The 17,306-nt window shown below is 46.7% G+C and overlaps 1 protein-coding gene across 6 annotated transcripts in view; it reads right to left on the bottom strand.

Moving 5' to 3' along the window:
- APBA2 (amyloid beta precursor protein binding family A member 2) overlaps positions 1-17,306 on the bottom strand; it is a 246,272-nt gene that overhangs the window by 32,358 nt on the left and 196,608 nt on the right. For all 6 annotated transcript variants that reach the window (XM_032391287.1, XM_032391286.1, XM_032391284.1 and 3 more), the window contains 2 exons: positions 9,777-9,857; positions 8,309-8,345 (listed from right to left, as the gene is read on the bottom strand). In XM_032391287.1, coding sequence (XP_032247178.1) covers positions 8,309-8,345; positions 9,777-9,857 — 118 coding nt within the window. The remainder of the gene's footprint in view (positions 1-8,308; positions 8,346-9,776; positions 9,858-17,306) is intronic.

Below are 17,306 nucleotides of genomic sequence, written 5' to 3' on the forward strand. Positions count from 1 at the left end.
CGCCTGTTTTCTCAGGCGGAGCTGGCTCTTTACAAAGCCCCACGTCCCAAGGGCAAGACTCCTGGCTGCCCCTTCCATCTCAGGCACCTTTGTCCTCGCTCTGGAGAGGTCAACCCCCCTCCAGCTGGCCAGGGCTGGCGGCACCAAAGGAGGGGAGTAGCGGATGGGAGGGGGATGGCTGCAGAATGGGGAGGGGCGTGGAGGGAGGATCCCCTCCCTGCCCATCCATCAGCAGCCCAGGTGTGCACAGCGGGCCCCCTGGCACCTGTCACCAGCTAGGGGAAGGCAGGTGCCACCCTGCCCCTCAGGGCTTCTGACTGAAGTGTGTCCATTTTCACTATCTTCCACCATCTTCCCCTCAGGCCTCATTCTCTCCAGTGAGTGTGGTTCCAAGTGCCTATGATTTGCTGATTGTCACCCCACAGCAGGGCCACAGCCGCCCGTCCTCCCTGCAGTGACGATTACTGACCAGTAGATGGTGCCGCTGTGTTCTGCAGGAAAGTCCGGGTGGTCCCAGGCGCCCTGGGTAACTGCTTGCCCACACCGCCCACACCCTCAGCCAGCACCCACGGCCTGGGCCCGGCCAAGGGTCCTCACACCCTAACTGTGGGGTAGGAGTCGAACGGCAGTCCGTGGAACCCGTCCCTGGGGGTGGGAGGTTAGGCCTTGCCTTTTGAATGGATTCCTACCCTCTGAGGCCACTGTCCTTTGCCTTTCTCCTTGCCACTTCCCAGGGTGACCTTGGGCAGCTCGCCAGACCTTTCTGAAATTCGTATCCTGTTTCAATCTATGTCCCTGAGTAGATATATTAAAAGCTGGCCCCAACTCCCCCCTCCCCCGGAGTGAGCCCCACCAGATCTGGGGGCACAGACTCCTGTGTGTGAAGGGCACCCCATCCCGGGCAGTGGGGCCCACCACCAGCACCCATGGACGCCTGCTCCCTGGAAGAGGCCAGTGGAAGATTTGGTCTTTGTTACAACTCCAAAAGATGCCCACCTCGGCCGCCCATCTCTGCCAGAGGTTCTTGTCATTCCCGCCTTGTTCTTTTTCTCAAAAAGGAAACAATACAAAACAAAAACGGTACCTCCAGCATCCTGCCTGCCTGTCAAACCCACTCCCACCTGCACACTTATTAGGAAGCAGAGAAGAGTGGTCGGTGTGGGGAGGCGGGTATTTCAGCCTCACAGACACCGCGCTCGACTCCAATCATGAAATTCAGAACCAAAAATCTAACGGCTTCATGACAATACTACAGCAGCTGGTCCTCCATGTCTGGGCATAAATTGTTCTTATTTGGCTCAACTCTTGAACTAACCTTATGCCAAGACCACCAGAGGGAGACAGAACGACAAAAGAATAAAGACAGGTTTAAAGGCGATCCTACGTCCGCAGAGAGTGATCTCTCCTTTTTGTTTTCTTGTTGTGATATAGATCGTACAAACATCAGTGCATGCAGAATGTATCTGCACAGTTCGGACATGAAGAATAGGGTGCACCAGTCTCCTTCCTCCGGGAGGAAGCCTGCATTTGAAACGTCTGTCAGAAAGTCTCAGCCCTGCGGACCTCTCTGAGCAGGGAAGGGGTGGGAGGCCCCACAGAGTCATGCCTTGGAGCCCCTGTCCCTGACACCTTTGGGGGAATTATCCTAAAGGTGGGTGGTGGACAGAGGCTTCCCACAAGTGGTCTGGATCCAGGTGATCTCATTAATTCCAAGACATGTGCCTGCTTCTCCATGTCTTGTGTGGTGGTGGGGGGGGGGGGGAGATGGCTGGGTGGAGCCAGAGCGCAGCTGAGACGGGCGTATGAGTGTGCATCCGAGAGGTCGCTGAGTACAGCCCCCAGCCCTGACACACCAGACCTCTGCATGTAACAAAGGTCTAGTTCTACTCGGTCCTCAACCACCTCGTGAAGCAGATCTCAATGATCCAATTTTATAAATAAGGACAGTTCCCATGGGGTCAAATGACTTTGCACAAGACCACCGCCACTGATTCAGGTACTAATAAGGATTTTTGAGCCCTCACACGAGGACAGAAAACATGGAGCTCACAGGCTGACATTAGTCCCACAGTCCCCAAATAAATGCATCAGGATGGCACATGGTGAATGCCATGAAGGAAGGATACTGCGCCAGTGAAGAAGCAACAGGGGAGTCAGCCCTTGAGAAGAATCTGGGGGCAGCTGCTCTCTGAGCTGAGGACCAAAGGATGCAAAGGAATCAAAAAACCACAGAGGGAAAGGAGAAGAGAGCTTTCCAGGCTCAGGCAAGAGCAGGTGCAAAGGCCCTGGGGTGACAGAGTACAGCACCTTTCAAAAGCTCCAAAATGTGCAAACTGCCCAGGTGCATGGGGTGGGCCAGCGTTTGGAACAAGCTGAGGCCACAGAGAGAGTGCTGGTCAGAGGGGAGGCTCCTGGGGCTACACCATGGACTGTCATTGCAGGGTAGTGGTCAGGGAAGTGGCCCGACCTGTCTTTAGAAAGCAACTCTGGCCGCAGAGAGGCAAACCACAGAGGGGAAGAAGGGAGAGCATCTGGGAGGCTACTGCAGATATCCTAGCAAGTGAGTGAGTGAGTGAGTGATGATGTGGTGGCGGTGGTGGTGGTGGTGATGGTGTGGACCAGGGCGATGATGGTACCCGAGAGACACCGACAGACTGGATCCATCCACTCTGGAGCTTCAATTCCACAGGAGGAGTGCTGGAAAGCAGGTTGTACCACTGGACGGACAAAGCTGCAGCTATGGGGAGGGGACGTTGGGAGGGGGCTGGCCTTGAGGATGGGGATTCTGGGCGAGTCTAGATGCAGGAACCTGGGAGACTTCCAAAGGAGTTCAGGAGGCAGCTGGACTCAGGGGTCCTGAAAAAGCATGCGTCGGTGCCAGGTGAAGCTGCAGACATAGAAGAATCATCGGGGGGGGGGCGGGGCGGCTGGGTGGGGAGGGGTCCCAGGACCCAGCTCTGCTGAGCTGCAGCACCCTGTGCCCAGGGGGTGCCCACGCTGGCAGGAGGAGAAAGGAGCCCTCACATTCCTGGCGCACAGTGACCAGGAAGCCAGCAGTGATCCCAGAGAGCCAGCCAGAGGGCTTTGGCGTGTAGGGGAGGTGCGTGGAATGAAGCGACCGTTCCCAAAGTCTGGTTTAGAAGAGGAAAGCAGAGAGCTGGCTGCATGTGATGGACACATGCAGGCTGGGACAGATGCTCTCAGAAGCCAGCAGAAGATACAGGAGAGAAAACACACACACCAGTGCGGATGAGGTTCAAAAGTGCAGAGCAGGACCTGGTCTCAGCTGGGAGGAGGGGCCACAGCTCTGAGGGGACAGGACAGGGAGCAGGGGTTCGGAGCAGGCAGAGTGCCGAGGCCACGCGCCAGGCAAGCCACCGAAATGAGCGCAGGGAAGGGAAGGTGTGTCAAGAGTAGGTGAGGAAGCAGGAGGAGATGAATCTGAGTCGTGAAATTGGACCTCAGGTCAGACCTTCGACCAGCAGATCTGGGGCGTGGTCTCTGGGCTCTGGCAGGGCTCCAGCTGCCCTGAATGCCACCCCCCACGGCCACCACACCAGCCTGTCCCCGAGCCAGGCGGCTGACACTGCCGTGGGCTGAGCCGTGCCTCCAGGAAGCCCCTGTTAAAGGCGACCCTAATAAGGAGGCTGCTATAGAAGAGAAGATGCTGTCTGAGAAACCAGAGCCTCAGAACAATGACTGGGGAGAGGCCCTGCCGGGGGGTGCAGGACAGGTTGGGTCATCACTGAAGGAAAGGATCTGAAAGTTCCACAGTGTGGAATATTAGACACCCAACAAGCAAGATAAAGTCACCGGCTGCTGGGAGGAAGAGAAAGAGTCAAGGAAGGTCAATGCCAAGCTCAGTACAGTGGACAGATTTGCCCAAGGCAGGTCCTAAGCATAACCTTGGACCTGGGAGAAAGAGCAGAATGAATACAAAAACTGGCCAAAAATAGGAAAAGGCACAGGCATAAAGCTGCTCACTGCAGCACTATTTCTAAGAGCAAAACCCTGGAAACCATCCAAATGTTCCTGCACAGAGGACATCCAACTACACAGCGGGCGTCCGAACAGCACAGAGCACCTCCACGTACTGCCCTGCATTGTGTAGAACGCTGGCATAATCTCCAGGGGTTAGTGTTAAGTGTAAAAAGGAAGATGGAGGGCGCCTGGGTGGCTCAGTGGGTTAAGCATCTGCCTTCAGCTCGGGTCATGAACCAGGGTCCTGGGATCGAGCCCCATATAGTATTGGGCTCCCTGCTTGGTGGGGAACCTGTTTCTCCCTCTCCCTCTGCTACCGTACCCCTGCTTGTGCTCTCTCTCTCTTTGTGTCAAATAAATAAATAAAATCTTTTTTTAAAAAAGGAAGATGGAGAAAAGGGTTTTAACTCATTACCATTTATCTAAAAAAGGGGAAGATTCACCTAAGATACTAAAAATATGTGAAATGTTAAAACTGGTTATCTCTAGCAGGAGGAAAGGATTTGGGAGGCGGGGTAACGGGGTAAGAAATTAGACGCCTTTGCATACACCCTGTTTTCTATACTTGGCTTCAGAACCATGTAAGTATTTTATATAATTATAAAACAAAATTCAATGAAAAAGCAAATTCCTAAAGAAAAAAAATGCATCTAAACGTGTATGCAGTTGTGACATGGTAATGAAGAGAACTATTCTGAACGATTTTAAAACACAGTAATTTGACAGTCCATCCCTCCTGGGTTATCCTCTGAAGACCAAAGTCAATGCAAATGAATCTTGAATTGTATCTGTAATAATCATATGTCCTTGGTAATTTTGGTCTTGTTATTCTGAGACTATTGTATGATTGATGGAATAAAACAAATGCAGAATTACGTTGGTGTCCTTGAGGATGGGGATTTGGAGCATAGGAAAAAGGTACGAATGTAAAAACCCTATAGTCCTGACAATATGAATCGTGATGCATTTTATCTTAAAATCAGTATGAATCATGACACGCTTTATCTTAAAAACATATAGGATATTAGTTATCTATATACATGCATAACAAATTATCCCAAAACTTCACAGCTGAAAACAAGAAATATTTATCAGTGTCTGTGGGCAGGGGGATCCAGGTGCAGCTGAGCTGAGCGCTTGTGGCTCAAGGGACTCTCCCAAGGCTGCAGCCATTTAGAACAGGGGAGGCTCCACTTCCAAGTTCACTTATGAGGCTGTTGGCCAGAGACAGAGAGATCTAGCAGGGCCTAGATTTCCCAACCGGGGTTTCAAATAGAGGCTTCTTCCATTCCATACACTAACATAAAGATAAATGTAATGCATGTCAAATAAAAATGCCAATAGGAATTTTTATTGTGTAACTGATAAGCTAATTCTAAAGGTTCTATGGAAAAATAAATACGTAAGAGGATCCAGGGAAGTTCTGAACAGGAATGACGGTGACAGAAGGCAGACATTAGCCTTCCCGGTAGTAAAATGCACTATAAATCCCCAGTTACATAAAGCAGCTTGGTTCTGGAACCTCAATGGAGACCCAGAAACAGATCTAGGTGTAAATGACAATGTATTATGTGATAAAGGCAGCATTTCAAATCAGAGAGGGAAGAATTCATGGAATAGTTTTGGCACAAATGGTTAGCTGTTTGGAAGAAAATGCTTAAAATGTAATTCTTTCTGGACCCATATACCAACATAAATTCCAGATAAATTAAATATGGAACTCAATCGAATAAAATCATAAAAGTTCTAGAAGGAAAAAAAATAATGGTAAGAGTGTCAAGGTTGGGGTGCCTGGGTGACTCAGTTGGTTGAGTGTCCAAATCTTGATTTCAGCTCAGATCGTGGTCTCGGGGTCATGGGATCGAGCCCTGCAACTGGCTCCGTGCTCAGCATGGAGTCCGCTTGAGGTGCTGTCTCTCCCTCTCCCTCTGCCCCTCCCCCCACTCCCGCATGCTCTCTCTAAATATATAAATAAAATCTTAAAAAAAAAAAAGAGTGTAAAGGTCATACTAATCTCAAAAACCTAGTAACTTCAAAGGAAAAAGATGAATACAGTTGACTACATAAAATATTCAGCAAAGTAAAAATATGGAGGGGCACCCAGGTGGCTCAGTTGGTTGAGTGACCGACTCTTGATTTTGGCTCAGGTCATGAGATTAAGCCCCACGTGGGGCTCTGCGCTGAGCATGGAGCCTGCTTAAGATTCTCTCTCATTCTCCCTTTGTCCCTCCCCCCAACTCGTGCTCATTCTCACATTCTCTAAAAAATAATAATAATAAAATAAAATGTATTTTTTAGCAAAGGAAAAATATGGAAGTTCCTCAAAAAGTTAAAAATGGAACTATTCTACAACCCAGCAATTGCACTACTGGGTACTGACATAAAGAATACAAAAATACTAATTCAAGGGGATACATGTACCCCAATGTTTGTAGCAGCATTATCTATAATAGCCAAACTATGTCCATCAACTGATGAATGGATAAAGAAGAGGAAGTGCACGCACACACACACACACACACACATATACACACAGGAATATTATTCAGCCATAATAAAGAATGAAATCTTGTCATTTGCAAGGACGTAGATGGAGCTAGAGAATATAATGCTAGGCACTCCATGGGTGTGCCTAACAGGAGATTCTTTTTTTTTTTTTAAAGATTTATTCATTGATTTTAGAAAGAGAGACAGCCAGCCGGGGGACGGGCAGAGGAAGAGAGAGCATCTCAAGCAGACTCCCTGCTGAGCGTGAAGCCAGACATGGGGCTCGATCCCAGGCCCCTGAAACCATGACCTGAGCTGAAACCAAGGGTCAGCCCATCAGAACTGGTTTGAGGCATCCGACATTGTTTTGATTTGGTTTAGAACAGTCTAAGCTGGTTCAGAGAAGTGAGTCTTCTGGAATGCTGCAAGTGAGAGGTACTTCTCAGAGCACCTAGGCATGGATACTCCTTCCTGGTCCTTCTCCATGGCCCTCCCCTCCAGTTAGGGGGCTGACTCAAGAGCCAGGGGAGTCTAATGTCCAAATCATTCCCCTAGGCAGTTTGAGGGAGTTCTACCCACATCACACCATGATACTTTGAAAAGTGAGCTGCTTGGATCCACAAGAGCCCACCTCACTGGAACGGTGTGACTGGTACACGCCATCCTGACATTCTGACCACCCAGGAAAGTGGTGCATCTTCCCTATTTATGAGATGTCGAGTCCTCTGAATCAGGAACCTAATCAACCCTACCATGGGGGCATGGAGTGGGTGTTGTCTCTTCCGGCCAATCATTAGGTCCTGAAAAAAAACTAAACCTAGCCAGTTGGACTGGAATTATTATAACCTATTGTGACCTGATGAAAACCAGTTTGATCCAGTTTTAACCATTAAGCACCACATGTAAACAGCTGGGCAAAACCCATTTGAGCCTGCTTGAGTTGGTCAAAATGGACTCAAGTGTATTTGAACAGTATAACATGGATTCCAACAGTTCAAAACTGTTTTTAATCTAGTTTGAGCAACACTGAGCCAATATAATGTTGAACCTGCCGAAACTGTGTTGAGCCACTCAATTCATTTTCAACCAGTTTGAATTGGGTTAGCCTGATTCAAACTAGTCCCTTGAAAGGATATTTGGGGGCCTCGGTTTCCTAGATGTCAGCTCTTTACTAAAAAGGAAAACCAGGGTAGGAAAGGCTGTAAAGTTATTTATCTCTGATGACTGATTTACCTTACTCCCATAAATACTCATAAAAATTAATTACCAGCTTACTGAAAGAAGTAATAAAATCCACACTTTTTATTGTAACACTAGCAACAGCAGGAAACAGCCTCCTGGCTAAAGAAAGATCCTATTTAAGAGGCTCTTTATGGTGTTGTTGGAGGACCTTGGAAAGGAGCAGCCCAAGCTTCCCTGAGGCTAGTCAGATGGTGCAAAGTTGGCTCAACACTGAATGCTGAAATCCAATATTAACCCCCTCAAAAAAGACAGGAGAATGGAGGGAAATGAAGTCTGATAAAGGAGTAACAGCCTGTATTTGGATGCAATTATATCCACCCTAATCAAAAGTGTTAGATCATAATCAGTTGCTTATACACACATTTCAATTTTTAACCCGATCAATAATCAACTGAACCACCCCCCTCCATACCAATATGCGCTTACAAAGTGTTCCAACAACCAAATGCCTGAGCACCTTTGCTTATCGTAACACTGTTTTTACCTCGAAGGTGTGCTTTCTACACAAGCTTTGCAGGAGAAAACCAAAAGTAAAAATACCATTTGCTTCAAGAGAAAAATGCAATTGTTCTCTAAGAGAAAATTCAAGGTCACTTACCAGCCACAAAACTTGGAAATGATGCCACCTTCTTCGTCTGTTAGGAAATATGAAAAAAAAAAAAAAAGAAAACAAAACAAACACATGACAGTTTTAAGTAGATGGCCTGAAACATCTAGACTAAGAAGAGTACCGTATGTGAAAAGCTAAACCCCACTGAGTGTCTGATGTTCCTAAGAAGTCAGCTCCAGAAAGCAAACCAATGGCATTCAGGCACCATGGTGTTTAGGCAGGACACATGGAATCCATTCCCATGGGAAAACTTGGGGTACAAAAGGCCATCATCTAAAACATAGGGACCCCCAGATTTGCATGTCTCCTAGAAGGGAGCCTAGAGACCATACAACCAATGATTCTCCCCTGCCTTCCTGGAAAGCCAAATACTTGATCCTCCAGCCAACCCTGAAGTCCAGGGCACTGGTCATGTGGCACAGCTCTGGCCTACAACTAGATAACAGCCACATTAGTGTGTGTAATCCAGGAAACCACCCAAGACTGGCACAACAAACTCCACAGCTAAATACAGACAAGAGGACACACTGAAGAGGACAGGAAGGGCAGATACATGGTCAAGAGCTAAATGGACCTGTGGAACTGTCTGAGGGAGGGGGAATGCCATGTGCTTGGAGAGGGGAGAGAAACAGATTTTCACACCAGTGAGCCTGCACGGGGAAGACAAATCCCCATAACATTCGGCTTTGAAAACCAGAGGGACCTATTTCATGAGTTCTTACAACCAGCAGTACTTAAAGCCTGGAACTTTAAAAACCAGCAGGATCGGGGCGCCTGGGTGGCTCTGTTGGTTAAGCGTCTGCCTTCGGCTCAGGTCATGGTCCCAGGGTCCTGGGATCGAGCTCCGCATCGGGCTTCCTGCTCAGCGGGAAGCCTGCTTCTCCCTCTCCCACTCCCCCTGCTGGTGTTCCCTCTCTCGCTGTGTCTCTCTCTGTCAAATAAATAAATAAAATCTTTGAAAAAAAATAAAAATAAAATAAAATATAATAAAATAAAAACCAGCAGGATCATGGGAGAGCTGGGAGGCTGAGAGGAAACTGAGTCCCCGACCATAAAGAGATGCTTCTAAACATCCTTTAGTGGAAAAGACAGCCCTTCACAACAAAGAATGTTCTGGCCCAAATGTCAATGCTGCCATTGTTGAGTAACCCTAACTTAGAATATAACTGTCAGATAATGGAGTAGAATGAGTTTCTGTCAAACCAGGGAGCACAAATGAACCCCACACACACGCCACTGGAAACACATGAACACACAGTGGTATAAGCCTGAATCAGCAGGAAAGAACCTCTTCTTCCTTCTCCTACAGGGACACCCAACTTTGCTTGACTGAATCCCCACTTCCAAGGCACTGGCTGGGATGAGAACATGGCAGAAAGGGTGAGCAGACCATGATGGCATGATAGCCCCAATACTAGGACCTTAGGCCACAACTCTTATCCTTGGAAAAAATTACCTCTGGGGTGTTGTTATTGTCCACGGGTCCATTGAGATCAGAGCGTTGCTGCTTCCTTGGCTGCTCCAAGCCATTGCACACCTGGAAACCAGGAAGTGAAAGATGAAGATGGTGCTTTTATATGTTAGAGAAATAAACCAAGATACAATATGATACAATTTTATGAAATGCATGTGTACGTAAGTATGTGTGTGTATATATATGTGTGTGTGCACATACAGACATAATTTAAACTCTTCTGCAATTAACATGTATTCTTTTATATTTATAAAATGTTTTTAAGTCGTATTTTCTCTTTTTTTTACCATCTGTCACCACATAACATTATTACAATATTATTGACTATATTCCTGTGCTGTACTTTTCAACTCTGTGACTTATTTTATAACTGGATGTTTGTACCCCTTAATCTCCTTCCCCTACTTTGCCCATCACCCCCCCATTACCCTCTGGAAACCACCAGTTTGTTCTCTGTATTTATGAGTCTGTTTTTTTGTTTGTTTGTTTGTTCGTCTATTCTTTTAGATTGCACATATAAGTGAAACCATATGGTATTTGTCTTTCTCTGTCTGGCTTATTTCACTTAGCATAATACCCTCCAGGTCCATCCATGTTGTTGTAAATGGCAAGATCTCATACTTTTTTTATGGCTGAGCTATGTTCCATTGTGTGTGTGTGTGTATATGCCACATCTTCTTTCTCCATTTTTCTATTAATGGACACTTGGGCTGCTTCTGTATCTTGGCTATTGCAAATAATGCTACAATAAACATGGGGGTGCATATATCTTTTCAAATTAGTGTTTTTGTTTTCTTTGGGTAAACACCCAGCAGTGGAATTACTGAATTATATGGTAGTTCTATTTTTTAATTTTTTGAGGAACCCCCCCATACTGTTTTCCACAGTGGCTGCACCAATTTACATTTCCACCATCAGTGCAAAAGAATTCCCTTTCTCCACATCCTCACCAATGCTTGTTATTTCTTATCTTTTTTACTTTAGCCATTCTGACACATGTGAGGTGATACCTCCCATTGTAGTTTTGATTTGTATTTCCCTGATGCTGAGTGATAGTGGACATTTTTTCATGTGTCTGTTGGCCACCTGTATGCCCTTCTTTGGAAAAGTGTCTATTCATGTCTCTGCCCATTTTTTAATATGGTTTTTCTTTTGGTGTTGAGTTGCATAATTTTATATATATTTTAGATATTAACTCCTTATTGCATATGTCATTTGTAAATACCTTCTGCTATTCAGTAGGTTGTCTTTTTGTTTTGTTGATGGTTTCCTTTGCTGGGCAAAAGCTTTTCATTTTGATGAAGTCCCAACAGTTTATTTTTGCTTTTGTTTCCCTTGCCTCAGAAGACGTATCTGGAAAAATGTTGCTATGACCAATGCCAAAGAAATTACTGCCTGTGTTCTCCTCTAGAATTTTTATGGTTCCAGGTCTCACATTTAGGTCTTTAATTCATTTTGAGTTTATTTTTGTGTATGGCATAAGAAAATGGTCCAGTTTCACTTTTTTTGCATAGTCAGCCATCCAGTTTTCCCAGCACCATTACTGAAGAGACTATCTTTCTCCCATTGTATATTCTTGGCTCCTATATTATAGATTACTTGACCATATAAGCATGGGCTTATTTCTTGACTTTCTATTCTGTTTCATTGATCTGCGTGTCTATTTTTGTGCCAGTACCATACTGTTTTGATTACTACTGCCTTGTAGTGTATCTTGATCACTGGGATTGTGATACCTCAGCTTTGTTCTTCTTTCTCAAGACTGCTTTGGCTATTTGGGATCTTTTGTGTTTACGTACAAATTTTAGGATTATTTGTTCTAGCTCTGTGAAAAATGCTATTGGTATTTTGATAGGGATTGCACTGAATCTGTAGATTGCTTTGTGTAGGATGGACACTTTAACAACATCAATTTCCATTCTATGAGTATGATATGTCTTACCATTTGTGTCATCTTCATATTCTGAATCAGATTTTCTAATTTTATTATTTAATATTTTTTAATTGTGGTAAAACACACATAACATTAAATTTACCATCTTATCCACTTTAAGTGTATAGTTTGGTGGCATTAAGAACATTAACATTCTGCAACTATCACCACCATCCCTCTCCAGAATTCTTTTCATCTTGCTCATCTGAAATTATGTATGCATTAAACATTAACATTAAACAAAATTCCCCATTACCCTCTCCCCCCAGACCCTGGTTGTCTCTGTTAATTTAACAACTCTAGGAACCTCATATGAGTAGAATCTTACCTTTTTGTGACTGGCTTGTTTCACTTAGCATGATGCCCTCAATGTTCATCCATGTTGTAACATGTGTCATAATTTCCTGCCTTTTTAAGACTGAGTAATATTCTACTGTTTGTATATACCACATTTTATTTATCTATTCATCTATCGATGGACGTTTGGGTTGCTTCCTCCTTTGGCTATTGTGAATAATGCTGCTCTGAACATGGGTACAAATATTTCTTAGAGTTCCTGTTTCAATTCTCTGGGTATACACCCTTAAGTGGAATTGCAGGATTATACTGTAATTTTATTTTTAATTTTTAAGGAACCCCCATATTGTTTTCCAGCCACTGTACCATTTTACATTCCCAGCAACAATGTCCAAAATCATATTTCTAAAAAACCTGAATTCTTAGTTTAATGCAAATTAGTCAATCTACTACTAGAAAAAAACAAAATGTTCCAAGGACACATCACAAGTCTTCTCTTAAAGTGGACATCAAACCAAAATTTTAATTAACAAAATTTAAAGTTTAGCTATCTCTATTTGGTGCCTTGTGCCATCCAGAAGATAGAGGATAAATAGAAGGATAGAAGATAAATCACTCTACAAATCCCAAAGTAAGCCATCATGTGAAGTTTCAGAACTTTTGGAAATAAATTATCAAGCAGTAACAATATAATGATGATGATGATAATGATGACATTAATGAAAAGTCATAATAAATACAAATAAATACAAATATCTACCACACTCGTGTTTCTTTAGAAATAAGTAAGTTATACTCTTTCCACTCCTGCTTTACAGTTGACAAGACTGAGGTTCCAGGTGTTGGCAATAACGGATTGGTTCCCACAGGTCTAGGTGGCATAGCAAGATGTCGCTGCTGGTCTTCTTCCCTGGCTAGACTGTTACTGTTGTGTTCCTTGATGTCCTTCAATCTCTCTGGGAGGGCTAGAGAAGAATGAAGAGACATGGGCCCACCCTCCTGGCACTGATGACACCAAGCAGACCAAGGATTCCTAGCTAAGTGTCCCCTCCATGACTACAAACACTAGTGCACCTCAGAGGCAGTGGGGGGGGGGGTTGGGAGGGCAGGGATGGCTCAGAAGGAGGTGGGAAAAGTGGGGCTGCGCTTCAAGCATGGGGAAGATTGTGCAAAGAGGAAGAAAGGAGGGCATCACCATCTCCCAAGAGAAATCAGAACTCAAGCTACAAGAAGAAATGAGGCTTTCCTGGAATGGAGGGGATGCAGAGGTGCTGCTGGGGCCCAGGAGGGTCTGATGTCTGGTTGGTCCCTGCTTCCTTTGCTGGAAGCCCGAAGAACTGTCCTACCCCCAAGCCCTGTGAGCTCTCAGATAATGCACATGGGCCCTGGCTTCATCCTGCTGCCCCAGTAAGTTCCAAGGTGGGGCTCTGGGGCTTGGGCAGGTCTGGGACTGCTAGCATGCTCCTCCGCCCTTCCTAGACCTCCTTCTGGGAGCTGAACCCATCCTGCCCTAGATGAGAGGACTGTGTTCCACCCGGGGTCTCCATCCCAGTAGACCCCGTGCTGACCAAGGTGAGCGGACGGTGCCCCTTCTTGTAGGGCTGAGCCTGACTTGGGGATGACTCCTGCCAGGGTCCTCCTGGAGCCAGGTTTTTTTCCCAGCCTCCTAGTTAAGTCTTCCCTCTGCTTCACTGGTTCTGCACCTCCCTTTGTGGCCAAGGTAGACCAGGCAAAATCTCCCAAAGAGTACAATGGGAACTCTCACCTCAAATGCTGTTCCTATCCACCTTAAGTAAAACCCAAATTTGCGACGTCCTCCCAGAAAACCTTCTGTTGTCTTGTATTCTTGGTTATTTCGAGGTCTGCTTAGAGCACATGTGTTTTCCCTCTTGTTTGAAAGAGCTCTAGTCTGGTGACTTTTCCTAGGCTGAGTTCACAGACTTCATTTCCTGAAGGCCTGCACTGCCTTACTAGAAGCTAGACGGACAACAGTCATCTCCAAAAACCCTAAAGAAACAAACCAACCAACCGACAGATGAAAACGGGTCAACGACACCTATTATAGACTGGATATGTTCGCACCAATTTCATATATCGAAGCCTAACCTCCAAGGAGATGGGACATTTGGGATATAATTAGGATTAGATGAGCTCGTAATGATACAACCCTCATGAATAGGATTACTGTCCTTACAAAAGAGACCCCAGAGAGCTCCCTCACCCCCTCCACCATGTGAGGACACAGCCAGAAGGCTCTGGCTATGAACCAGGAAGTGGCCCCTCACCAGACACCAGATCTGCTGGGGCCTTGATCTTGGACTTCCTGCCTCCACAACTGTGAGAAATAAATGTCTGTTGTTTATAAGCCACCCCGTCTATGGTATTTTTGTTATAGCAGCCCAAACGGACTAAGATAACACCGCTTCTACAAATGTTACAGCTTGGGGTGGAATCTAAATTTTCTGCCATGAATGTAGGGCAACAGACTCTCATCAGGGTGCCAGATGCACTGTGGGAAAAGGCAATGTCGGGACTGCTGCTCGTCATACACTGGGTGCCTTTGGCAAATGGAAGAGGTGCCCCTCTGGGGGATGCAGCCCCCATGGGGTGAGGGCTTGGCCAGGGGGCATAGGCTGGATTCTGTGCCCCCATGCCCGTCCTTGGAATGCGGGGCACGGGGCCCCATGGGCAATACAGGGCCTCAGATCCACTTATAATGACAATTTCTCCCCAAAGCTTCTACAGGCTAGACCCTTTCCTCCGTGTCAGCATTTTCTCCACTCATCACCATGACAACCATGTCTCATAATCAACAGCCGGGGTTGTTTTCAGAGAGGTGGGCTTGGGAGAGCCCATCTGGCACTCTAATTTTCATCTCAAGGGCAAGGCGGGGGTGCGCTTGGCAGCATGGGGTGCAGCATCTGAAATTAACATCGTAGAGGCCCACGTGGACTTGGGGCTCCCAGTATCTGAGATGAAGATGCTATTTCATCCTTCTGTGCACTCCCCAAAGTACAGTAGCCAGCTGCCCCTCAGAAAGAGAGACCAGCCAGGGATACCTGAGTCCTTCCCAGCCAACAGGGAAGCAGGTGAGTGCCGAGGGGTGTTCTCGGCGCCACGGGCTGGAAGCCGCACCAACCATCCCCTGAGAGAAAACGCTGAGTGAGACGTGTGAAGTGAAACCTGGCGGGATGAAATGTGGCAGGACCCCCTCTCCAGCGCCCTGAGAACAGAACACAAATGTGTGGCACAGATGGGTCACGACATGCCAGGACCAGAGAGAGCTGCTCAGGCCTAGGGATGATTTGCCTGCAATAAAAATATATTCATTTGAATAAATTGCTCTAATAAGGATCTTGGCTCCAGTTGGTGAAACTAAAGCTAGGATTTTTTTTTTTTTTTCAGTGTCAATTCGGATTTTGTGTGCTTGATTAAATGGAAAATACAGCAACATAACCCACATGGCTTGACGTGAAACCAAAGCAAACTAGCATGCCCGCACTCACGCCATCTGTAATAAAAACCAAACATTCTGGAGCATTCTCCTGAATGACAAGCATGTTAGCGACACATGGAGGGAGAGTGTCAGCTCAAAGCCAGGCAAGCCACAACCTTCCCACTGAACTGTGCTGTCTCCCCTCATTCGTGACTCCTTGTCAGAGACATCCCAGGCTTACAGATGACTCAGGTAGGTGACAGCCTTCTCTGGGAATCACTTCCTGCCCCCTGTTTCCACAGACTTCGGTCATCCAGCAGAGATGCCTTCCTCTGTCCCACACAGCAGGGGTCAGCTGGGACCCACTGCCTGCCGGGTGCTCACAGGTGGCCACGCTGAGAGGATCAGCCCCCGTGGTCTGACTGAAGGTCTGCCCTTGCACCCTGAACATGTTTCACAAGCCCTTCAACCTGTCTCCTGACAGGCAGGTGGCTCAGAAAAATGACAATATTGGGGGCGCCTGGGTGGCTCAGTCGTTAAGCGTCTGCCTTCGGCTCAGGTCATGATCCCAGGGTCCTGGGATCGAGCCCTGCATCGGGCTCCCTGCTCGGTGGGAAGCCTGCTTCTCCCTCTCCCACTCCCCCTGCTTGTGTTCCCTCTCTCGCTGTGTCTGTCTCTGTCAAATAAATAAATAAAATCTAAAAAAAAAAAAAAAATGACAATATTGTTCTTTTTCTTCTGTCCCTCTTAGAATTCTGATCACTCCCATGACATTTGTCTGGAGGAGAATGAGAGCTTGGGGATGAAGTATTTATTCTTATAATAGTCATCCCCATGGGGGTGATCATATCTTTTTGAAGCCAATCTGTGGCTTCAAAGAATCATGACAAGGTCCATTAGGGAAACCAGCCAGTCAGTCTATCTTTTAACATCTCCAGGCGGGCCTGCAAACAGGAGGGGGAAGGAGAGTCTATCCCCACATTCCCTCCACCCACCATCCAGATATTTCATGGAACATATCTATACTAAACAATTTTGCATCATCTGTCCAAAGTTCAAGCTTAACTGAGTGTCCTCTTGTTATTTACTAAATCTGGCAGCCCTACCTGGGGCCTGACATGCTGCCACGTCCACTGAGCCCCCCGGGGCACACTCGGGGCCTGGCTTTGTTCTCTGCACCTGGTTTGCTAAAACCTCCCCTACCACTGATCACCAGGACTGCCTGGCATGTCCTTGACTTTGTCCTTCACTGGTGCCTGGGGTGCTTGGCCCAGCATTTCAGAGCAGAAGCGAATTTTCCTAAACTGGCCTTTGCATTTCAACCCTTTATGAAGCACTGTCCAAAGGCTGCGTCCAGGGTGCCCGGGTGGCTCAGTCAGTTGAGTGTCTGCCTTTGGCTCAGGTCATGATCCTAGGGTCCTGGATCGAGTCCCACGTCGGGCTCCCTGCTCTGCAGGGAGTCTGCTTCTCCCTCTGCCCGTCCTCCCACTCGTTCTCTCAATCTCTCTCTCAAATAAATTTTTTAAAAATGTATTAAAAAACACACAAAAGGAGCACCTGGGTGGCTCAGTTGTTAAGCGCCTGCCTTCGGCTCAGGGCATGATGCCAGGGTCCTGGGATCGAGCCCCGCATCGGGCTCCCTACTCGGTGGGGAGCCTACTTCTCCCTCTCCCACTCCCCCTGCTTGTGTTCCCTCTCTCGCTGTGTCTCTCTCTGTCAAATAAATAAATAAAATCTTTAACACACATACACACACACACACACAAACACACACACACACACACACACAAAGGCTGCATCCACATGACCAGTCCCAAGCAAGCATCTACTGGGTGTCCTGCATGGC

Source organism: Phoca vitulina, unplaced genomic scaffold (genome assembly GCF_004348235.1).
Source record: "Phoca vitulina isolate PV1807 unplaced genomic scaffold, GSC_HSeal_1.0 scaffold61, whole genome shotgun sequence".
In the NCBI taxonomy this organism is placed as follows: Eukaryota; Metazoa; Chordata; class Mammalia; order Carnivora; family Phocidae; genus Phoca; species Phoca vitulina.